Genomic DNA, 24,642 nt, shown 5'->3' on the forward strand with positions numbered 1-24,642 from the left:
AGCTTACAGTCTATAGGAGCTTACAGTCTATAGGACTGCATTGTATCATTTGCAGTTATGATACATTGTACCCAATAAAGTTTTTTTGACCCTGCACAAATAAACTTATGATGCCAACTTGTCACCTCCTAAAAAGTTCATTTTAATCTGAATGCATGCTACCTGTGTGGGGACATGGCATAATTTAGCTGGAACGCAGTACCCCCTATAAGAGACCACATGGGGGTGCTACTTCTGTTTAGAACAAAAAAAATAAAATTAAAAACACCATCACCACTGTATACTCAGTGATCCCTGAGCTCTGTGTTACCCTAGGAAGAGTTAAATCAATCTGATCCCATACTGTATCTGGCTGCTGCTGCAACACAAACCAGCCAAACTTTTACTAATCACTGTCTAGCAACAACATCTTTTCAGCAGCACTGCACAGCCTGCTGTCACATGACCAAGCCCCGGTGGCTGATGGGTATTGAACATGGCGGCGCCCTGCTCTGAACATATGGACTATAAACAGGAGGTTTAACCAGGTAATAGGCAGAATGAGGGTTCGTCTCATTACTTCCCATTCCTCTCCCCCCCCCACCCCTGCAATGCTTATAAAGAGCAGAGGTCCAGAAATAGTAATAAAACACATTATTAGCAGATCTGAGTGAGCTGAAAGCTTAAACATACCCTGGCAGCAGTAAATGTGAGATTTATATGTCAGTGGTTTAAATGGACCTGGATAAATGCTTAATTAAGCTGTCATTAGCTGTAACAAACAAAATAAGGAAATTATAGAAGCTCTGTATGCTACAGAAACGCCTGGACAAAAGCAATTTCTAAATCACAATATCATGTATGATTTCCATACATATACTATTGCCCAGCCCACGTGTTACTTGTGCATTTTATTTTCTGTTTTTTATTTAATTCATGAACTAGATAGAATATTAACACCCGCAGGGTTACTTACTAAACTGTGAATTTTATAGCATGACAGGAGGCTTCATATTTGCTTAAGTCTCTCTTTACTAGAACTTCACAGCAGCACATTAACATAGAGAGATAAACACCAAAGACAAAAACCTAAGGTATCTATATAAGGCTCCTCCTAAGCCACCATTTCCTCTTTCTTTGCTGCTCCGCAGAACAGTACAGGTCAGAGTACCACTGCCTCCTGTCTTTACTTGGGTGGCTGTGTGTTTATTACATATTTATTTGGGCTATTTATTGCGGTGTATATTCATTGCAATTCTTGTGTTTTCTTCCATTATTTATACAGTTTTTTCTGTTATACAGTTTCCCTTCTTTCTACTGTTTTTTTCCACCCCCTTTACTTCGGGTGTCCGTGTTTTATGTTTCCTCATTATATGCTTTTCTCCTGTTCCCTTTATTTTCTGTATGTTTATTTTCCTTCTTTGATTTTTTTTTTTGTGGCTAGTCGCCGGAAAGCGGTCATCCGACCGCCTCCGTGCCGGCCGCCGGGGCCGCGGAGAAAGACTCCAGCGGCCTCACGTGTGGATTCCCGCCCGCCGGCTTTTGCCGCCGAGCGGGATTCATCTCCTGCCTCCCTGTCCTGTCCGCTCGCATTGTGCTCTCCAGCGGTCGGCGTGGAGCGGGTACAGGGAGCCTCATGTTCCCAAAGAGCTTCTGCTCGCGAGCGCATTTCCCAGCGTCCACGTGGTCTGAGCCGGGGCGCACGGCTCTGGGCTGGGCATGCCGCGGGGTTTCTCAGCGCTTAAAGGCGCTTATCCCCTTCTGTGGTTCCTGTTGTGCTGGCATAGAGCTAACTATTCAGATGGCTTGCAGGTTGAATATGTAGTTTATGGAAATGCTTAAAGGCGCTTATCCCCCTGTTTGTCCCTTGATTTCGTCTGCCCAATCCTTTGCCCCATACCCCTGTTGTGGGTATATATTTCAGTTTTTTCTTTTCCACAAGGTTTTCTCAGCGCTTAAAGGCGCATATCCGCCGAGTTTTCTCAGCGCTTAAAGGCGCATATCCCCCTGTTTTTCCCATGGTTTGGGCTGCCCATTCCTTTGCCCCATCCCCCTGGTGGGGGTATATATATCTCAGTTTTCTTTTCGCTCAGTGGGGGGATAGCTCAGTGGTGCCGGTATCAGGTTACCCCACATGGTGGTTTCCCATGGGGTCCCTGGTTTCAGATCAGGGTGCCCTCTACTGGTACCATTTCTGGTTTTTGTGCAGGTTTCTCCTATTCCAGCGCATGTTGCACTGTACTATAAATTATCCATGCTCTACTACATTCTGCCTTGATGGCTCTAGGACTGCTTGCTGCAGTGACTTTGCATGCACCCTCCATGGGCCCCGTTGTAATTACCCTACACCACACCGACCTGGTACTTATCTGGGGACCCTGTTTCAGCTGTACCCTACACGACCTAGTGGCCAGGTTGTTTCTGCATGCCTCCTAGAAGGATTTCCTGCCTCCATGAACCACTGGGCCGGTGCCTCCCGTGCCCATATATTGGCCGGCTTTGTCCGTGCCCCTATGATTGGCCTGCTCTGTCAGTGCCCCTTGATTGGCCAGCCTTGTCTGTGCCCCATGATTTGGCCTGCGTTGTCTGTGCCATATTACGCATGCTACTGGCCTGGCGGCTCCATTCCTGGACCCCTGTTATTGAGCCGGCATGCGTTAGGACTTGCCTCTGCCAATTATAGGGGTGCGGCCCCTACTGCCTGCTGGGGATACCTGTTATCTATCTCCTTAGGTATCACCTACAATCATCTCGGACATTATGGAGGCCTTCTGCGCAGGAGCAGAAGTTGCAGGCATTGATTAATGCGGCGGTGTCCGCCACTGTGGAGACAGCCCTGGCTAGGGCCCTCCCGCGATCACAACCGGACAGGGGTGCGAGAGGATCCCCCTGCTTGGCAGACGACTCGGCTGAGTCAGACTCTCACGAGAGAGAGCAGGCAAGTGCGCTCATGCGCTATTGGAAGGGTGAAGGCCCTGAACCACGCTCCCGGAAGGACAAGGCTCCGGCGAAGCGACATGGTTCGAGGTTGTCGAACCTCACCGGCCAGGCGCCCCCGCCTTTCGGGCGCAGGGGAGGTGGCTTCCTTACCCCCCCCCCCTACATTGGCCTGCTGGAGGAGTGGCGGGCAGACCAGTCTCCCTCGGATGAGGGAGATGATTGGGATGAGGTCCGTGGGGAGGGTCCCGGTTGGCGCTGAGTGGATGAAGACGCGCCGGCGACAGATGCCTCCACGGCGATGCTGGGAGACGATGTCTATTGGACGCTACAGGAGTACATCTGTTTAACCCTCGGTCTATCAGACGCCACAGACCCTCGGAATGGTCACTGCCCGGCCACCCGGCACATTTCGTGCACTACTGGATCCGCAGATCCCTTAAGGGGAGGCCCGCGAGAAGCTGCGGGCGGACTACCCCAGGCCCATCCTGCCGGACGAGGTGGCAGCGGCCCCGGATTTTGACCCCTGGTGGCCTCGTACTTGACTCCTATGGGTCGGGACCCCAGGAAAGCCTCCGCTAAGCGCAGGATAGACAACGGGATATGCTGGGTCCCTTGCGCAGGATGTTGGTCCTGGCAGACGAGGTCTACATGGTGGGTACGAACCTGGACCCAGCCATCATGCGAGATTGGGCACTATGCCTCATGTGCCTTCTAGGCGATGCTAATGCGGTTCTGCACCGTACGCAGGTAAACGGCTCTGTTCCGTATGGACGCCAAACTATCGGAGCTAGAATCTAAAGAATTGGGCCCTCTGGCAATAAGACCTACTGTTCAGGGCACCTCTCATTAGGGAGCTACAGGAACGCATCAATTCTGCTCCTCTGGATAAAGCGCAGTCCTCCATAATGAAGGTGTTTCACTCACTATTATCCCGGCTGGTCTTCGGACCCCACGGATCCCGGGGCCCATCCTTTTCTCCCACCTTACCAGCCCAGACCTCCCTACACTTGGAGAACGGGGGGGAGGTCGTGGAGACTGTGCTAGAGAACGGGGTACATCTCCTGCCACTTTCAGCTCACCCCCTATTACATACAGGCGGATTGTTTCCCTGCAGAGACAGATGGCAGGAAGTGTCTTCAAATGCATGGATCCGTCAGACGGTACGGGGTTAGGCCATGGACTTCCCCTCCCCACCGACGCAGGTGCGGACTCTGCTCGCCCCTGGCGCTATCCAGCGAGCCCCGGATTTGGGGGGCTTTTTTACCAACTCGTTTTTATAGTAAAGATGACGTCGGGGGAGTTCCGCCCGGTGGTCAGTTTTTCGGGACTGGAACACCTTTGTTGTCTGCACCCACTTCAAGTTGGAGGGCATTCATCTGGCCAGAGGGCGTCCGTTTCCTGTTATTTCTGGATGATTTGCCGGTCCTATGCGAAGATCCATCCAGGCTCAGATCTTACACGCGTTCGGCGACATCCCTGTTGGAGATCCTGGCATTCGTAGCTCATCTGAGGAAACCGGTTTTGGTACCTTCCCAGGCGGAGTTTCTTGGGTGTCGTGGTCAATGCGACGGATTACGTTCTCCGGCTACCTTTAACACTGATGGCATACGCCCAGGAGGTGATGAGAAGGATATTACGGCAAGTCCGGATTCCCCGTCATATGCTTGCTTGTATGGTGGGACTTCTCTCAGCCTCGATACAGGCGATATACCCGGGCCCGCTACACCACGGGACCATGCAACGGCTGAAGACCCCTGTTCTACGCTTGTGACCCTCTTCAGACTGGAGGGTTTCCCTTTTCCCGGACGTGAAGGCCGGACTGAGCTGGTGGCTTCTGCACATGGCCGCATGGCACGGCAAGGCAATGTTCAGACCGACCCCGGATTTCGTTCTGGAATCGACTGCAAGCCTTGGGGTTGGGGTGCCACGTACACGTCCGGGTCCGCGGGTGGCCCGTAGCCAGACAAGGAATCGGAGTCCCACGTCAATTGCCTGGATTGATTGCGGGTTCGTTGGCAGTTCGGAGCCTGGCAAGTCACCTTTCGGGCTGTTGAGATCTCGGCGGTACAATATACCGACCGCTTGGAGGCGCTCGGTCTCGCACACTGGAGGTGACAAAGGAGATTTCCGGCTTATGCTTCCAGCGCAACTCCGCATTACAGGCAGAGTATCTACCGTGTGAGTCGAACCTGACGGCGGATTCGTTCTCCAGACTTTGGAAGGATGCCAGCGTCTGGGAACTCTTTCGACCCGTCTTCCTCATTCTCTGGCGTCGCTCGGGTTTGTTCATGGTGGGTCTATTCGCCTCCAGGACGACCATCGGATTCGGACGTGCTTTGGTTGGCTCCCGGATACAGCGTGCGCGGTGGTGGTCGCGCTTCGACAGGTGTGGTTGTTTTTCTCAGGAAGCATAGGTGTTCCCTCCGTTCGCCTCTATCCCCCGGGTGTTACTTCTAGTTTGTGGTCGACGGGTGTCCTTAGTGTTGCTGACTCCGCTATGGCGAGATCGGTCGGGTTCACGGAGTTTCTGGATTTTTCCTGTCGGGATCCTCTTCTCTTACCGTCCTCTCGAATACTCCTCTTGGACTCTTTCGGGAGTGCCTGGTATGTCGAGGCGTCGTCACTATCGGCCAGGGACCTTCTCCCTGAGCTCCCGGGACGAGGAGATGTTTACCTCTCGGCATGGATTTCATAGTGTCGTTGGTGCTTAGGACAGGATGCTGAACCCTTTTTCCGGCCCGTGACCAACTTGCTGAGTGTCTTGTCCCCCCTCGATGATTTGGGACGGTTGTGTCGTCTGGTTCTTGTAATTAGTCATTTATTTAGACGGCACGTGTTCCATTTGGAGGTTTTTTCCCATCGGTCAGGACCCGCTGGTCTGCAGATTTCTACGTGGGATGAGGCTGGCACGGCCTCCGGCGCCTAAATACTCTTCCCTCTGGGAGTTAAGTATGGTTTTAGCGTTTTTTCCCTTCGCCAGTTTTCTACTGTGTTTGCCCTCTTGTTGTGTCTGGTTTCGTTCAGACGTGTTTCTGACGTCCGTTTCTTCGCCCCTGTCCAATCTCGATGGATGAGATGATTATTGACACTGGCAGGGGTGAATGCGACTCTTGGAGTGCATTCGGTTAGCGGCGCTACTGCTTCCAAGTTTTTCCTTGATGGGCGTTTCTCCTCGGGACGTTTTTGTATGTGGCGGTCCGGGCCCGTGAGAAGTTTTTGCGTCAGTTTATTTTGGACCGTCGGGCTATGTTTCTTTTGCTTTGCTGTCGGAGCGTTAAAACAGCAAATATGAAGCCTCCTGTCATGCTATAAAATTGTAGATTATACTAGCTTTAGTGTAACTATAATCTTAATTTTATTAATGACAGGAGGCGAATATTTCCCACCCAGTTTGGTTTCACACCCCCTTGTTTTGGATGGATTGCATTGATTGTGTTTCTGTTGATTTGTCTGATTATCTGGGCTAGGTTTGGTAGTCTGGGGTTATGTTGTGGGAAGTGCATATTATATTGTATTGACGGTCATTAGTGATGGATTTCATGTCTTTATTCTATCAGTACTGGATCGTGGGATTTCGGTTTTATCAGTACATTTCGTTCACTAATCACTTTCGACTCTGTTTATTTCGTTTCAGTTTAAAGGTTCGACTTCAGTTCATAGAATCGGCTGTTTGGCAGGATGAAGATCAAGTTCATCCATTATCCGAAGTTTTTTCCAGATGGCATTCTTTGTTATGTTAAAAAAATGTCTTTATTTAGTAATTGTTATTGTTGTGTTACTTTGTCGCAGCGTGAAAGAGGAAATGGTGGCTTAGGAGGAGCCTTATATAGATACCTTATGTTTTTGTCTTTGGTGTTTATCTCTCTATGTTAATGTGCTGCTGTGGAGTTCTAGTAAAGAGAGACTTAAGCAAATATTCGCCTCCTGTCATTAATAAAATTTAAGATTATAGTTACACTAAAGCTAGTATAATCTACAATTACTGGTCAGTCAGTCACAAGGGAGTCTGAATTAATAGGCAAGGTTTATTTATTGGTTTGTAAATGGTCAGGAAATCACCTGTTACGTAATTATTGACTAAATAGGATTATTGTGAAGTTTTACTAATGCAAGTTAAATTACAAATTTAAAGTGACAGGCTAAGCACCAAAATAACTTCACTCTAATTGAGTCATTTTGGGACATCTATGTTCCCCCAGTAGTCTTGTTTTTTTAGAAACTGCATTGTTTTCATGTACAACATAGTGTACATTTTGCTATAATGAAGCCCTCATTGGCTGTAATTAAGACAAGCACTATGGACGTCATACTAAAATAGATTCAGTAGTTGTCACTAGCTGTGCATCCAGTGCTCTCTTTAACAAGAAGCATTCGGTTGGCACTGTGGTGGTATACCCTCCAGAGGATGGGTTACTACAGCCTAGGTTGTCCGTTCCCGGTGTTTGTAGCTCCAGAGTGATTATACCCTCCTGCGTAACTTACAACCATCTCACCCAAGCACTAATCGAGACTTAGTGAAGAATAACAGTTTTATCAGATCAAAGCACACAAATTTATACACAGACCCTCAACATGGGGTCTCCATTCACTGTAACACAAGCCCGCTCAGGTGCCTCTGTGTCTGGGAGATAATTGAGTCAGCTCTCAGTTAAACTAATTATCTGTCTCAGAAAGCAAATGACATACAGAATATAACCAAGCACCCCCATATGTCATATATCCCCATAAAGGTCTCTCTGGAGCACCCATTCTGTCAAAAAAACACCCGGATCCAATATGGATAGCCCGAATTAGATGGAAGTTCAAAGTTCAGCATTACGCTAATAGCCTCCAATCCAGCACAGGGCTCCAGAGTGCTGGGTAGAGATCCCCGTTAACCTAAAAACAGCGCTTTCTGTGTGTACATGGAGCTCCCCCAAGTCCTTGGTGTCGTTTGATGCCTCATCACCCCCTCTGCTAACCCTCCAAAAAGCACCCTGTTTGCTGGTCCAGGGGCAGAGAGATCTTTGATTTGATTTAAGTTTCAACTGACCATGGTGACTCCTCAGTTCACTTTAGAGTTCCAGAAGAGTTAATCCCGGGCAGGCGCACCGTGTCTCAGCGGCTCCATGGTTGGTAAAGGGTGGATCTGGGACAGCGGACAAGTCTGGTTGGGTTGGGAGACATGGGATAGAGGGTCAGCTCATTGTAATAATAGTCATTTTAGAGAGGGTGAAAGTTGGGCAGACATGTATCTGAATTAGGTGACCGGAGGGTCCGTCACAGGCACAATTTGCCACAGCCATTTGGTATGCAGCTGTGGATCCCATTTTTAACTATTCAGGGGCAGTACCAGGGCACTCTTCCCCACATAACTAGCACAGTGGCTTAAGTGGCTATGGCGCTTTGTGTTATCCCTAATGTGGTCCCAGAATTTTAAAATATTAAGAAATACAAGGAATAAAAAAAAAACCATAATTTTAAATAGTGTTGTCCTTTAAGACCAAAATTACTGAACTGAAAACATTGCAGGCTTAAAATTAACTTGTAAAAAAAAAAATTAATTGTGACTAAATTAGCCCCAAACGCATTGAATACATCATATATCATAGAGATAAATTATGTATTCAGTGGAAAATACTAGATTTATCCGCCATACCTCTTCGTGTAACACACATCCTTGGCTCCTCCTCTGGTCTTTTTTTATTTGACCTGCTTAAGAACACTTCCCCAATCAGAGCAAACCACCTTAGTGACACCAACATGCTGACCTTGACGTCTTAATGTATTCTCTAGTCAACACAAGCAACGCTGTTTATGGAATTTCCATAGCAACCACAGAGCATGCGCTTTGGTTGCTATGCGTGGGAGAGCCGAAGGTCCTCCTATGGAAGTGCATGTTTCCTCTCGATTGTCCGTCAAATCATTGGAGCAAAGTCTATGCAGAAGATTTGACTGAGAAGTGAATGTAAAACCTATTTTTAAATAGGCCTTTCTCTCAAACTATGAATTTGCTAGCACAATATCTAAACATCATCATATGCTTTTTAAAAATTGCATAAGTGAAAATACAAGAATATAATTAAAAAAACATGTATTTAAATAGGTTTTTTTTTTTTTCCATTGGGGGGTGTATCTAAAATACCTTGCAAAAGCTGCAGGTCTCTGAAGCTTTTGCAAGCCTTCCCCTTCTAACTCCTCCCAGACTTTTTGAGGCTCTCCAATCAAAGGCTTCCCAATGTAGCTCAATGAGAAGTCTTTGCAAGCAGGTGATGTGAAATGTAAGATCTGCCTCTCTGTTGTTAATTTTTAGTAAGTCATGGTTTAGTGGAAAACTGTTTACATTCATGTCTCATCGTTTCGCATCCTGCAGCAGACTATTTGTAGCAATGCCTCTGGTGGTCCTTTGTGGATTTCCCTGCAGTGGGAAGACTCGTAGAGCCCAAGAGCTGCAGAAACATCTAGATGAAAGTGGGAGAAAAGTTCATATCATTGGGGACTGTATCCTTGAATTGGAGAAGAATGCCATTTATGCAGGTACAGGGAGATGCTATGAATGTTTTATGCATGGTTATATAACACTGCCATTGTCTGTACAATCATAGTCACAATATGGGCATTCTAATTCCATAAAGGGAATTATAAACCAATTTTACCTTAATCTACCAATTCCCTAAACTGCTTGCTTCCATAATCTATTGTTTATTCACTTTGTGTGAATACAATGCTTTTTTTTTTTTTTTTTAATTCTTTATTTTTGTTGTGCGGGAGGTTACAGACATATCAACAGATGCCACAACAGCGTATCTCAGGAGTCACATAGGTTAGACAGTGCCGTGATAATTTGCACATTTTTTTTTTATGTGTAAGCTTAGCTAAACATTTAATCCAACAAAGTGAGATTTAGCTAAAATAACTAGTGTAAAGAGAAAACATATTGGTTATTGACACACGTTTAGTTAAGGACCCAGAATCTGCTCGCGTTTGCAGCCACGGTTAGCTATATATTAAATGGCGTCCAAAGACATCCGTGTGGCTAGGCTAACTAGCTCTGCATCAGGATTTGGAGCAACAAGACAGTCCTGCATCGCCTTTATGCCATGCTGGTCAATAGAGGGCTTGTGTGGGACCGCTCGACTAATGCCCTTTTTCGGCAGGTTATTTATTCTGAATAAACTAGTGGCATGGTTGTGGCTGAGATAGTGATTCCAGCACGTCTGAGAGCTGGACTCATGCATTTGTGCTCAAAATTAGGGGACTATTTCTGCTAGGCTTATGAAATACAATCGTAAACATTGCAAGTATTAGCTAATAGAGTACCTTCTATGACTGAGTTACTGCACGATTTCCTTTGGTGTAGATTATATTACCCAAACCCAGGGCCGGTGCAAGGATTTTTGTCGCCCTAGGCAAAAGTAAAGTTTGCCGCCCCCCCCCCCCCCCCCCTCGTGACATCACAATGCCCCACCCATATGACCTGCCATGTTAACTAACGCTAGTGCCGCCGTGTTTACATTAAAAGGCCTGCAGGGACAGGCTATAGACACCAGAACCACTACATTAAGCTGCAGTGGTTCTGGGGACTATAGTGTTTCTTTAATGTGAGGTAAATTAGAGATTAGTGCCACGAATAATATCCTAGATTGCCTACTTACAAGCAGATTAGGATGATGATGGGCTCTAGCTGCAGTCTGGCTCCACTGGTCTGCTGTAGAACAGGATCTCTGGAGGCTGTTTGTAACTGTGGTCACAAAAATCAATGTTCTGGGAGAACGGGAAGCAGCTCCATTTTTTTGGGGCCCTTTACACAGCTCAAGGTCTGGGTCCCAGGGTCCACCTTCATGTTCCACCAATGAGTTTGTTCACAGGGTGTGGAGTGTGTAGGGGATGTCCTGATATGTGTGTAAGGAATGCATTGTGTGAATCTGTGTTTGTATGTGTAAGGGCTGCAAGGTGTGTTTCTGTGTATGTAAGGGATGAAGTGTGTGAGTCTGTAAGGGGTGCTTTGAGTGTGTGTAAGGAATGCATTGTGTGTAATGCATTGTGTGTAATGCATTGTGTGTTTTTCTGTGTGCAAGGGGTTCATTGTCTTTGTGTGTAAGGGGTGCATTGTGTGTGTGTGTGAGATGGATGTCAATCTCTCCCCCCTCCCTTGTTACTCTCATTCCCCCTCCCTCCCCTGTCACTCCCCCCTCCCTGTTAGTTTCCCCCCTGTTAGTTTCTCCCCCCACCTCCCTGTAAGTTTCTCCCCCCCACCTCCCTGTAAGTTTCTCCCCCCCACCTCCCTGTAAGTTTCTCCCCCCCACCTCCCTGTAAGTTTCTCCCCCCCACCTCCCTGTAAGTTTCTCCCCCCACCTCCCTGTAAGTTTCTCCCCCCCACCTCCCTGTAAGTTTCTCCCCCCCACCTCCCTGTAAGTTTCTCCCCCCACCTCCCTGTAAGTTTCTCCCCCCCACCTCCCTGTAAGTTTCTCCCCCCCACCTCCCTGTAAGTTTCTCCCCCCCCTCCCTGTTAGTTTCTCCCCCCCCTCCCTGTTAGTTTCTCCCCCCCTCCCTGTTAGTTTCTCCCCCCCCCCCTGTTAGTTTCCCCCCCCCTGTTAGTTTCTCCCCCCCTCCCTGTTAGTTTCTCCCCCCCCTCCCTGTTAGTTTCTCCCCCCCCTCCCTGTTAGTTTCTCCCCCCCTCCCTGTTAGTTTCTCTCCCCCCTCCCTGTTAGTTTCTCCCCCCCCTCCCTGTTAGTTTCTCCCCCCCCTCCCTGTTAGTTTCTCCCCCCCCTCCCTGTTAGTTTCTCCCCCCCCCTGTTAGTTTCTTTCCCCCCCTCCCCCCTGTTAGTTTCTTTCCCCCCCTCCCCCCTGTTAGTTTCTTTCCCCCCACCTCCCTGTTAGTTTCTTCCCCCCACCTCCCTGTTAGTTTCTTTCCCCCCACCTCCCTGTTAGTTTCTTTCCCCCCACCTCCCTGTTAGTTTCTTTCCCCCCACCTCCCTGTTAGTTTCTTTCCCCCCACCTCCCTGTTAGTTTCTTTCCCCCCACCTCCCTGTTAGTTTCTTTCCCCCCACCTCCCTGTTAGTTTCTTTCCCCCCACCTCCCTGTTAGTTTCTTTCCCCCCACCTCCCTGTTAGTTTCTTTCCCCCCACCTCCCTGTTTCTTTCTTCCTCCTCCCTCCCTTCCTCACTCCCTGTTTCTTTCTTCCCCCTCCCTCCCTTCCTCCCTCCCTGTTTCTTTCTTCCCCCTCCCTCCCTGTTTCTTTCTTTCTTCCTCCCTCCCTCCCTCCCTCCCTGTTTCTTTCTTCCCCTCCCTCCCTCCCTGTTTCTTTCTTCCCCCTCCCTCCCTCCCTCCCTGTTTCTTTCTTCCCCCTCCCTCCCTCCCTGTTTCTTTCTTCCCCCTCCCTCCCTCCCTGTTTCTTTCTTCCCCCTCCCTCCCTCCCTGTTTCTTTCTTCCCCCTCCCCTACCTGTGTTGTAGCGTGGCCGAGCTCTGTATGGTCCGCGGGTACAGGGAGCTTTTGTTTCCTGTACCCGGCCGGACTAACAGGAAGTGCACACTCAGTGTGCACTTCCTGTTAGTCCGGTCGGGTACAGGAGACAGATGCTCCCTGTACTGGCGGACCATACAGGGCTCGGCCACGCTACAGTGAGGGAGTGACAGAAGGGAGCGCTGAGCGCTTCCCTCCTGTCAGCCCCTCTCCTCATGCTGCGCCCGGGCCTTGCGCCCTCATGGATGCACCAGCCCGGGCAAAGCTGCAGCCGCCTGAGGCTCTCTGCAGAGCACTCTGGCGGCTGCAGCATTAGGGGGGCCGGCGCTCCTGGCGGCGCCCCTTCCCAAGGGGCGCCCTAGGCGGCTGCCTAGTCCGCCTAACAGGTAGCGCCGGCCCTGCCCAAACCTAAGCAGACACATAGTGGGGGTATTCAATGGCAGGCTGCTGATCGCAGGTTAATCCTGCTGAGAAAGGTTATGGGCACTTATTCAAGTTGAAGCGATGCAAGAAAGAAAAAGTGCTTATGAAATCATAACATGGCTAAGCTGGTACATACAAAATTAAAGCAAAAGTATGAACGATGTACACACTAATTGTGGGTATCTGAGCCTTATTCTGCTGACTGTTACAATGTCCCGTGAAGAGGTTAATTGTATAAAGATGGGCCCAGCTCCACATGTCACTCGGGTGGATCTCTTTCAGCCTATGCCCACAGGGTTTACCGGACTGTCCAGCATGGTGGTGACCTGCCAGGCGGCGGCTCTGTTGTTTGGTGAGGAGACGCCTAGCCCCGGATGGCCTGGGGAGCAGCTCAGAGGTGGCTGCAGTGGTTTCTCCATGTTGCCCAGGACAGGTGGTGGTACGTTGGGGTTCGGTACTTCATGGCAGCGGTGAGCAGGACGTCTGTCCGCGACTCGCTGTCTCAGCCAGTTGCCTTATTTCCACGGCTTTCGTCGCTTTAGTGTAGTTGGATTAGTGTGGGGTAGCTGTCGGCCCACAGGAGGCCTTATTGCTCCTTATTGCATGCTCGGTCTTCCTTATCGGGCTCCTGTGTGACCGTTGCTTGCTTTGCACGGTTGAGCAGCATGGCCCAAAACTTGTCAAATATGGCTCCCAGAGTGTCCGTTGCATTGGCCTCAGGGCCTGCTAAGACAGGTTGTGGCAGTGTCAGACCTCGTGTTGTGGAGCCTGGTGCTTCCGCCATCTTGAGCGACTCCTTTCCCGTGTGGCTGGGGAGTTTCGCAGGGCTCATAGAAGCGTCCGTGACTGAGGCAGCTTGGGTCCTTGAGGACCGTGATAACCCCCACCGGTCCGGGGGGGGGGGGAGGGAGGTGATTTGGGAGTGCCCCCTTGTTAGCCAGAGAACCAGGAGAGCGGCCGTCTCTCCTCGGCTCCCACCCGCAGGTCTCGATTTGGTCCGCCCAGCCCTGGAGAGCCATGTGTCGGGTATCTCCAGTTGCAGTGCAGTCTCCTTGTCACGAATATTGCGTTTAGCAGTCGATGTGATCGGATGGTCAGGCGTTAGACCCAGAATCTTGGCTTCAGACTCAGGAGCTCTCGACATGCACGTCTAGTCCGCTTGGTAGTCAGGCTCCGTCCCCCGAAAATGTTAATTTATTATTAAATAACAATCACCATCTGTTTTATGATTTGGTTTATGCAAAAAAAAATACTATATTAATATTTTTTGAGAATGATATTGTTTATACATAACATTTCTTGTGTGTGTAATTCACAAAGATGTGTGTGCACTAATATCGGGAATATATTTTCATTATTTTGCGCATTGCATAATGCTTTATTTGGGTGTTCTCTGTTATTGTGACGTTTTTGGGAAAGAGAGTTTAGTTCTGCAATTTCTTTTAAATAATTTGATGTTTCAATTCACTTAATTTTTACTTTTGTCAATACTGGTAAAATATAGGAAAATAAAAATGAGCTTGCCTCCTTACTGTTGGCCCTGGTTTCTACAGTTTAGGCAAGCGTGTTGAGGTCTACTCTATATACAATCACTGCTGTTTAAAGGGACACTATAGTCACCCAGACCACTTCAGCTCAATGAAGTGGTCTGGGTGTCAGGTCCCTCAGGTTTTAACCCTTCACATGTAAAAATAGCAGTTTCAGAGAAACTGCTATGTTTACATTGCAGGGTTAATCGAACCTCTAGTGGCTGTCTTCCTGACAGCTGCTAGACGCGCTTCTGTGAAGCTGGATGCAAAGTTCGCATCCAGTGTACAGAACGTCCATAGGAAAGCATTGAGAAAGGCTTTCCTATGGACTGTTAGAATGCCCGCGCGGCTCCACTCGGGAGCTGACGTCGGCAGGGGAGGAGAGGTCACCAGTGCCGAGGGAGCCCGGCGCTGGATATAGGTAAGTGGCTGAAGGGGCTTTAACCCCTTTAGCCCAGCGGGAGGGGTGCCGTGAGGGTCCCCCAAGGATGACATAGTGTCAGGAAAACGAGTTTGTTTTCCTGACACTATAGTGATCCTTTAACTTTATTTGTGTATATTTGAAAAATACAGCGGGGTCAATACCAACTGTAGAAATAATACAGAAGTAGAAAGAGATCATAGTTTAGTTTTATATGAAATATTCATTGTAGATATTTTCTTTTCCTCTTACATTTGTGTGTACTATGATAGGTACACTTTAAAGAAATACTATATTGTCAGGAATACAAACGTGTAATCCTGACACTATAGTACTCATGTGGCATTTTAAATAACCTGCCCTGCTCCTGTCGCACTGAAAGGGTGACTTTTACTCACCTTTTCTCCCACGCCGCACCAATCTTGCAGTGTCTGGCTCCGCCTCCATGGCTGAGATCATCAATCTTCATGATTTCAGCCAATCCAATGCTTTCTCATAGAAAAGCATTGGGAGGCAATTGTGCATGTGCGGTAAAACGCCACACTGCACCAATCAGCATCTCCTCATAGAATTGAGTCAGTGCATCTCTCTGGGGAATGTACAGCGACTCCATGCAGAGCGTGGAGATGCTGAATGCCAGTCCTGCACACTGTTCAGCACTGAGATAGGATGTGCTTCTAGTGACCGTTTGAGTGACTGCCACTGGAGGTGTTACAAGACACAAATGTAAACACTGTCCTTTATTGAAAAGGCATCGCTTACATTGAAAAGCCTGCAGGGTCAGGATATTGACACCAGAACTACTACATTAAGCTCTTTAAGTGTATCTTTAATGTTATTAAAAAAAAAAAGACATTTAAATTGCTCGGTGAGGTGACTTGCATTGCAGAAAACATAAATTATGTGTCCACATATCACTCTTAGTTTCATATATTGGACTTAGAATATTAGTTATATTAAATGTAGACCTCTTTTTGTTAGATCTAGGCCACTAATGACTTGAATATATGTTTCTATCATTTTTACTGGCTTATCGTTGAGGATGCTGGATGCTAAATAGGGCTCTCTTTACAGGAAGTGTTTATGGAAGGCTGTGCAAGTCACATGCAGGGAGGTGTGACTAGAGTTCATAAACAAAGGGATTTAACTCCTAAATGGCAGAGGATTGAGCAGTGAGGCTGCAGGGGCATGTTCTATACACCAAAACTATTCATTAAGCTAAAGTTGTTCAGGTGACTATAGTGTCCCTAAATGCACTTCAAGTGATGCAGAGTTTAGTCTTTGGCGCCCAAGAGCTTACAGTCTGGTACAATAGATTCTCTTGGGATCTAGTGCAACGCTAGTACACTGATCTAAATACGTCTTCTTAAATTTATATAAAAATTTATAACTTTTCTGATCAAAGATTGTCCCTTGATTCTGAAAACACTGGCAGTTTGCCTGAATACAATTCAAGTCCTCATCTAAATAGCTTTTTACTGTGTATGGTATTGCACTTTGTGTATTGAAGTTACTGTCTTCCACGTCTTTGTGACACAGAAATTTGTAGGTGGGAGAGTGGCAGTGCGGCTCATTGTTGCTAAGAGATTCATAGGAGTGTGAAATGTCGTTGGCTCATGTGACAAAGCTTAGCGTGAAACGCAGTATTGCAGAGTTTGAAATACTAATTACTCCATCCGGGTAATGTTTGTACTCTTTCTGCATTGGATTACAATAGGGCCCGATTTTGATCTCGTGCACTAAATGGGTTTTACTTGGTCTAAATTGAAGAATACAAGAAACCCAGAGTATATGGTTTAAAAGCCATTAATTGTGAACATGGCACCTTCTATTTAACGATATAATATATGTGCAGTCGTCTTTCCAGATTCCTAACCACTCTTTCTTTCTCTTAGAACGGTTTTTCTCATTATCCCAAATTTATTTTTGTTACTGTGGTTAGGGAAAATAGAAATATAACCAAGAGTAAGCAGCAAACAGGAGCTTAACATAATATAGAGGCTTGGTGCTCTCTCTATACATCGATTAATTCCTTCAATTACTCCAAAATTCGAATCAAATTCATATTTAAAAGAACATAAAAAAAGCTCCACAAAATCACATATTAATGAAATCTTTAATTAGTGCAGATATATGCAGACACACTCACTAGAGACACAGCCCCTAATAAGGACAACTGTCACCTCCAGAACTATTTTTTTAATTCAATACTTTCATCAAGCTTTGAAAAGAAAATAGATTTTTTTTTTTTAATGTATTACATGACCGGATCCGTCGGCCATATACATCCACCTTGGGTCAGACAGTGTTTACAAGCGACAGTTAGTCTCTATGGTTTTCCCTTGTTCTATGTAGGGAGTGAAGTTGGGTAGACCATAGAGACTAACTGTTATTGAAATATGTATACAGATTTGGGATATGCAGATGTGCAGGTAATTATTATTGTTTATTAATTTTTGGCTTTCATTTATATTTTCCATGTACAAAGTTAGCATACCATAAACAGTGCCTTAGTAAAAAATATTTTAATTGATGTTTTCCTAATCTTGTATGTTATTGTAGCGGTACTTACCCTCTCCAGGGGCCGGCCGGGGTCCTCCCTTCTCGCCGCGCGCGGTCCTGCTCCTGCACGAGCCGCGCGCGGCTCAGCCAACGATGGGATCAGTCAGGCGGGCAGTGACCGCGAGAAGCAGTCACATGTCCCGCCCGACACTAAGAGCGCGCCGCGCGTCTCGGGCGCGCTCTTAAAGGGACAGTGGGAGACTAAATTAGAATCAGTCTCCCATTGGCCCCTGTCAGGCCACATTCCCCATACACTCACGTTTTGGGGGCGTGGATATGACAGGGGCCAATCAAAGTGAACCTTAAGGGTATTTATACTCACCTGTTTCCCTTGCTCTTTGCCCTATCGTGGTTTCTGTCCAGTTCCCTTTAGTGCTTGTATCGTTCAGTTGGTTTTTTGGTGCTTGACCTTGGCTTTGTTCCTGACTCCGCTCTCTCCTTATCCTTGCTTGCTTATCCGCTGTTTTGTCCTCTGTGTACCAGTCCTCGGCTTGTTCTACGTTACGCTGTCTCTCAGTTCCCTTGACCTCGGCTTGTTCTGACTCTGTCTTTCTCTCGTCCTAGTCCGGCCATTCTAAGGTCCGGTAAGACGAACACTGTTTCTTGTCTCTTGACTGTGAACTATTCCTGCGTGTTGGGGTATATTACCGTGACATTACGATAGGGCCATGGACCCCGCAGGTTTAGGTCAACAGATGGCCACTCATGAGGCTAGATTCGCAGAACAGGATCACCGTATGGATCAAATGGCTCAAGCCATCCAGACACTGTTATCCAGATCTGTTCCGGTACCTGTACCTACGCCTCCTGTAAACCCTATACCGGACACAGCTAATATGTCTAATGCTTCTGCACATCTAACCCTGCCACCTAGGTATGGAGGGGACGCTAAGACATGTAGGGGATTCCTTAATCAAGTGGAATTCCACTTCGAAATGTACCCACGTTCATTTCCCACTGACAGATCTAAGGTGGGTTTTCTTATGCACCAGCTTACGGATAAGGCACTAGAATGGGCAAATCCTATTTGGGAGGCTAATGGGCCTATGGTACACGACTTCAATAGCTTCCTCACAGCGTTCCGTAGAACATTTGACACGACTAAAAGGTCAAAAAATGCCGCCAGGGCATTAATGAGAATAAAGCAAGGATCTAAATCTGTAGCCGATTATGCTATTCAGTTCCGGACCCTTGCCTCACAGGTAGATTGGACTAATAATGGCCTTACTACTGCCTTTATGGAAGGTCTGTCTGATACTATCTTAGATGAGGTAGCAGCTAAGGACCTCCCTGTACCCCTGGAGGACCTGATTGACTATCTTATCGATATAGATAACAGGATCCGTGACAGGTTATATACCAGGTCCAGAAATAGACATTTTGTTCCCTTTAACTCCCCTAGAGCTGAGACTCCCGAGGGATCTAAAGGTTCTGAGGAGGAACCTATGCAGTTAGGGGTTGCTAAACTTACCGACGCTGAAAAGCTTTATAGGAGAAAGGAGGGACTTTGTCTTTATTGTGGTAGGAGGGGTCATATGAGACAAGAATGTCCCGTGCGTCCGGGAAACTATCGCACCTAAGACCGTATAGAGGACTGGCCTTGGGTGTGACATCACAGTCCTCACAATTGCCTCTTAATAAGTTACTTCTTCCTGTTTCCCTGCACCTTGATAGTGACTGCATAGCAGGGAATATACTAGCCCTGGTTGATTCCGGAGCGGCCGAAAACTTTATTGATTCCAGTTTTGTCAAGGAGAATAACATACCCACCAGAGAGAAGGAGACACCCTTGGCCGTTGAGGCCATAGATGGTAGACCATTATGCTCTCCAATTATCACACATGAGACTGTTCCCCTACATATGTCTACAGGGGTGTTACACTCTGAGACCATTCGGTTTCAGATCATTACTTCTCCTACCTCTCACCTCGTGTTAGGGTATCCTTGGTTACGTACTCATAATCCCACCATTGATTGGGAGTCAGGACAAATAGTTTCTTGGAGTGATTCTTGCCAAGAGTCTTGTGTTGTTAAAGTCACCCCTTTGAATTCTACTCATATTCCTCCCGTGCCTACGGTCATACCCTCTCAGTACCTGTTTCTTAAATCTGTTTTTGATAAAAGGGAGGCTGAAAGATTGCCACCTCACAGGCCTTACGATTGTGCAATTAATTTATTACCTGGTACGATGCCTCCCAAAGGGAGAATATATCCTTTATCTCCTCAGGAGAATCTGGTTATGGAGGAATATATCAAGGAATCTCTAGAGAAGGGATTTATAAGAAGATCCTCTTCCCCGGCAGGGGCTGGGTTCTTCTTTGTGTCTAAGAAAGATGGCGAATTAAGGCCTTGTATTGACTATAGGGGCCTTAATAAAATCACCGTCAAAAATGCGTACCCCATACCTTTGATCACAGAACTTTTTGATAGGCTTAAACAGGCCACAGTTTTTACTAAATTGGACCTTAGGGGTGCTTACAACCTCATACGTATCAAAAAGGATCACGAGTGGAAGACTGCTTTCAATACCAGGAGTGGCCACTACGAGTACACTGTGATGCCCTTTGGTCTTTGTAACGCCCCAGCAGTTTTTCAAGAATTTATTAATGATGTCCTACGTCAATTTATACATACATTCGTTATAGTATACTTGGACGACATATTAATTTATTCTAATGATTTACAGACTCATCACATGCATGTTAAATTAGTATTGAGAACTCTTCTGGTTAACGGTCTCTATTGCAAACTCGAAAAATGTTCATTTGATCAATCTGAAGTCCAATTCTTGGGTTATATAATCTCTGCCAAGGGTTTTCGTATGGATCCCAAGAAACTGTCTGCCATTATGGAATGGCCTCTGCCCCAGGGTTTGAAAGCCATTCAGCGTTTTCTGGGGTTCTCTAATTATTATAGGCGTTTTATTAAAGGATTTTCTGCCATTGTAGCGCCTATAACCAGAATGACCAAGAAGGATGGTAATACTCATGTCTGGAAACCAGAAGCACTCGAGGCCTTTGAATTCTTGAAAGCTACATTTGCCTCTGCTCCTGTTTTACAGCATCCTGTCCCTTCACTGCCCTTTATTCTTGAGGTTGATGCTTCTGAGATAGGGGTAGGTGCTATCTTGTCTCAAAGAGATTCACCTGAAAAGCCGTTACACCCTTGTGGCTTCTTTTCCAGACAGATGTCCAAAGCAGAGAGGAATTATGATGTAGGCAATCGCGAACTCCTTGCTATCATTTTGGCGCTCAAGGAATGGAGACATCTGCTAGAGGGTACCAGGGATCCTATCCTCATTTTAACGGATCACAAAAACCTCTCATACCTTAGTGAAGCAAAAAGATTGTCTTCTAGGCAGGCCAGGTGGTCTCTCTTTTTGTCTCGTTTTAATTACATAATCACTTACAGACCGGGTGATCGTAATACTAAAGCTGACGCTCTGTCCAGACAATTCGAGACTACTGACAAACTCGAGGTCGATGTTACCCCTGTCATTCCGCCTGACAGAATAATAGCGACTACTGTTCTTTCTATTTCGTCTTCTCTCTTACAAACTATTCAGGCTAAACAAAACTTGGCTCCTGAGGAGAGGCCTGCTGATAAGCTATTCGTTGATATACCAGAGAGACGAGACATCTTGTCATTATATCATGACACTAGAACTGCTGGACACCCTGGTATTTCTAAGACAGTCTCAGCAGTTTCTAGATATTTCTGGTGGGCTTCCTTGCGCAAGGACGTCACCGATTACGTTAATGCCTGTAGCACTTGTGCCAGTATGAAGTCCTCCCACAGAGTTCCTTGTGGGTTGTTGCATCCGTTGCCCATACCCGAGAGGCCATGGTCCAATATATCCATGGATTTTATTGTTGAATTACCTCCCTCTAATGGTAAAACTGTCATCCTGATGATTGTGGATCGTTTTTCTAAGATGGCTCATTTTGTGTCTCTTCTCAAATTGCCATCATCCAAGGAACTTGCCTCTATCTTTGCCAGGGAGGTGTTTCGGTTGCATGGTATTCCCACTTCGATCGTGTCCGATAGGGGTAGCCAGTTTATTTCCAGATTCTGGAGAGCGTTTTGTGCAGAGATGGGTATCTCCCTCTCGTTTTCTTCAGCCTACCACCCCCAGTCTAATGGAGCTGCTGAACGTGCCAACCAATCTCTGGAGCAGTATCTTCGCTGTTTCGTGTCCCACCATCAGAACAATTGGGCTGACCTGCTTCCTTGGGCTGAGTTTGCTCGTAATAATGCTGCTCATGAATCCTCCGGTAACAGCCCTTTTTACGTTGTTTATGGCCGGCATCCCGTGGTTCTTCCAGCTGCATTCTCCTTACAGGGCATGCCAGCTCTGGACGAACATTTGGCTAGTCTACGTAATACTTGGGAGCAGGTTCAGTGTTCTTTGGTGGCCTCAGCTGCTCGCCAGAAGGTTCACGCTGACAAGCATCGCAGGGCGGCTCCATCCTATGCTGTGGGAGACCGGGTTTGGCTTTCTACTCGCAATATTCGTCTTCGTGTGCCTTCTATGAAGTTGGCCCCTCGTTTTATTGGTCCTTTTCGTATCTTGCATGTGGTTAATCCTGTCTCATATGCATTGGATCTTCCAAAAAATTTACGCATTCCTAACGTGTTTCATACCTCCTTGTTAAAACCCCTCCTGTGCAACCGTTTTACTCGGTATGTCCCCCCTCCTCCTCCGGTTTCGGTGGAGGGCCATGAGGAGTTTGAAGTGGCGGCTGTAATTGACTCTCGCTTGCTTCGGGGTCGCCTCCAATATCTGGTACATTGGAAGGGCTATGGGCCTGAGGAACGCAGTTGGATTTCCGCTGACGCTGTTCACGCTCCTCGCCTTGTGCGTTCTTTCCACGCTCGTTTTCCTGCCAGGCCTGCTCCTCCCCGCCCGGTGGGCGTGTCTTCAGGGGGGGGTACTGTAGCGGTACTTACCCTCTCCAGGGGCCGGCCGGGGTCCTCCCTTCTCGCCGCGCGCGGTCCTGCTCCTGCACGAGCCGCGCGCGGCTCAGCCAACGATGGGATCAGTCAGGCGGGCAGTGACCGCGAGAAGCAGTCACATGTCCCGCCCGACACTAAGAGCGCGCCGCGCGTCTCGGGCGCGCTCTTAAAGGGACAGTGGGAGACTAAATTAGAATCAGTCTCCCATTGGCCCCTGTCAGGCCACATTCCCCATACACTCACGTTTTGGGGGCGTGGATATGACAGGGGCCAATCAAAGTGAACCTTAAGGGTATTTATACTCACCTGTTTCCCTTGCTCTTTGCCCTATCGTGGTTTCTGTCCAGTTCCCTTTAGTGCTTGTATCGTTCAGTTGGTTTTTTGGTGCTTGACCTTGGCTTTGTTCCTGACTCCGCTCTCTCCTTATCCTTGCTTGCTTATCCGCTGTTTTGTCCTCTGTGTACCAGTCCTCGGCTTGTTCTACGTTACGCTGTCTCTCAGTTCCCTTGACCTCGGCTTGTTCTGACTCTGTCTTTCTCTCGTCCTAGTCCGGCCATTCTAAGGTCCGGTAAGACGAACACTGTTTCTTGTCTCTTGACTGTGAACTATTCCTGCGTGTTGGGGTATATTACCGTGACAGTTATTATGTTATAACCAGTAGATGCCACGTCAGAAATTCGTATTTCTTCTGTCTGTGATATTATTTATATTTCTAATATTTTTATATCAAATTATGTTTTCCTCCCACCTAAAATATATTGACCTATATACTGTATGCATTTCCATACATTCAGAAAGTAATCCCAATACAAACATGGGTATTTATGAATAATTTTTTTTTAACTTATTAAGCAAGCAAAATTATTATTATTTTTATTTATTTATTTTGTAAAAGAGTACCGAGATCTGTCTTAAAATAAATTAAAATGATTGGTGTTAAAAACAGGAACAAATGTAGAATTGAGAAATGGTCCATATAGCCAAGTTCAAATATTTCCAGTATCACAGATCTTGTGTCCTTGTCCATGTTCTAGACCAGGCAATCTGGGCAATGTTCGTTGGTACCCATGAGCATTTTCATTGTCTTTCTTTATGTTTTCCTTCTCCGTTAACATTGCATGTCGGCATTGCCGCGCATGCGCATTGGGTCTCCTCGGCCGGTGGGCGGGATCAGTCTCGCCCACTGGCCGATGCAATGAAGAGGAGGAGCGGCGCAGAGGAGGAGACAGCGGCGAGGGACATTGCTGCTGCCTCAGGTAAGTGACTGAAGGGGTTTTCACCCCTTCAGTAACCAGGGATTGGGGGGTGGGAGGGAGAGGGACCCTCCAGTATCAGGAAAACGGATTGTTTTCCTGGCACTGGAGATTCCCTTTAACTACTAAGCACTACCCATACGCCCGTCCCTCCTCCCGCCCACCTTAGTTCCTTCTAACTATACAACATGTTCTTCCAGCTGTTTAGAGTTATTCATTCACCTCCTCATTTCCCTCACTTGTTACCAGTTACTGCAATTATACTATTAATTCTGTCTGCCATCACTTCCAAATTCCCCTGCTACCTCTTGTCTCATCTCCCCAGTTTAACCTTTAGATTGTAAGCTCATGGGCTATCTAGCAAAGTAATCTGTATAAAAGCTCTTCAGGTGATAGATCTTTGCCTACAGGCCCTCTTTACTTTTTGTATTGCTCTGTTTATAGTGTATTATCTTTTTCACAATTGTACAGCGTTGCGGAATATGTTGGCGCTTCATAAATGCCAGTAATAAAAAAGTAAATACCAGAATTTGTCTGGCTCCCTCTCCTGCATTGAACTTTCTGGAATTCAGATATAGAGGGTGTAGCTGGGGTCTCCTATTCTCTGACAAAAGGGGCAAAAAAGTGTTAATTTACAAAAATGGCATAAAACATTATTACACGGTTTTATTTATTTATTTTAACTGATTTAAGCCCATCGATATTGACGCACTCTGTTAAAAGTGGTCGGCTTAAAGAAATACTCTAAGCACCAAAACAACTACATCACACGCAGGAGGCTGTTGAAGGCTCTAGCATGCTATTAACGGAGCATAAGATATTCTAGGAAGAAAAAAAACAACAATATGTTTAGCAAATTAATTTTCCATTCTTTTTAAAGGCAGTATTAGTGAGGCTGTGTGAATCTCAGACAGGAGAGTTGGGGCTAGGGCTGCATAAACAACATGATTAACTACTAAATAGTCAAGAATTGAGCAGTGATACTGCAAGGACTCGATCTATACCCCCAAACCAGCTTATTTAGGTAAAATTGTTGTGGTGCCTAGACTATTACATTAAACACCATATAGCCATATGTGTCTAAATCCCTATACTTTAAGTATGAAATTGAGGTCTTTAATATATAGCCTTATATT

The 24,642-nt window shown here is 46.9% G+C and overlaps 1 protein-coding gene across 2 annotated transcripts in view; it reads left to right on the plus strand.

Moving 5' to 3' along the window:
• The first annotated feature begins 425 nt into the window (after positions 1–425).
• The window catches only part of KTI12 (KTI12 chromatin associated homolog), a 69,615-nt gene continuing 45,398 nt past the window's right edge, over positions 426–24,642 (plus strand). Inside the window, exons 1-2 of one of the 2 annotated variants that reach the window (XM_063449435.1) lie at positions 426–527; positions 9,275–9,435. In XM_063449435.1, coding sequence (XP_063305505.1) covers positions 9,288–9,435 — 148 coding nt within the window. In that variant the 5' untranslated portion in view covers positions 426–527; positions 9,275–9,287. Of the gene's footprint in view, positions 528–9,271; positions 9,436–24,642 lie in introns of both variants that reach the window. The other variant, XM_063449434.1, reaches the window with a different exon arrangement.

Source organism: Pelobates fuscus, chromosome 3 (assembly GCF_036172605.1).
Source record: "Pelobates fuscus isolate aPelFus1 chromosome 3, aPelFus1.pri, whole genome shotgun sequence".
Classification (NCBI taxonomy): domain Eukaryota; kingdom Metazoa; phylum Chordata; class Amphibia; order Anura; family Pelobatidae; genus Pelobates; species Pelobates fuscus.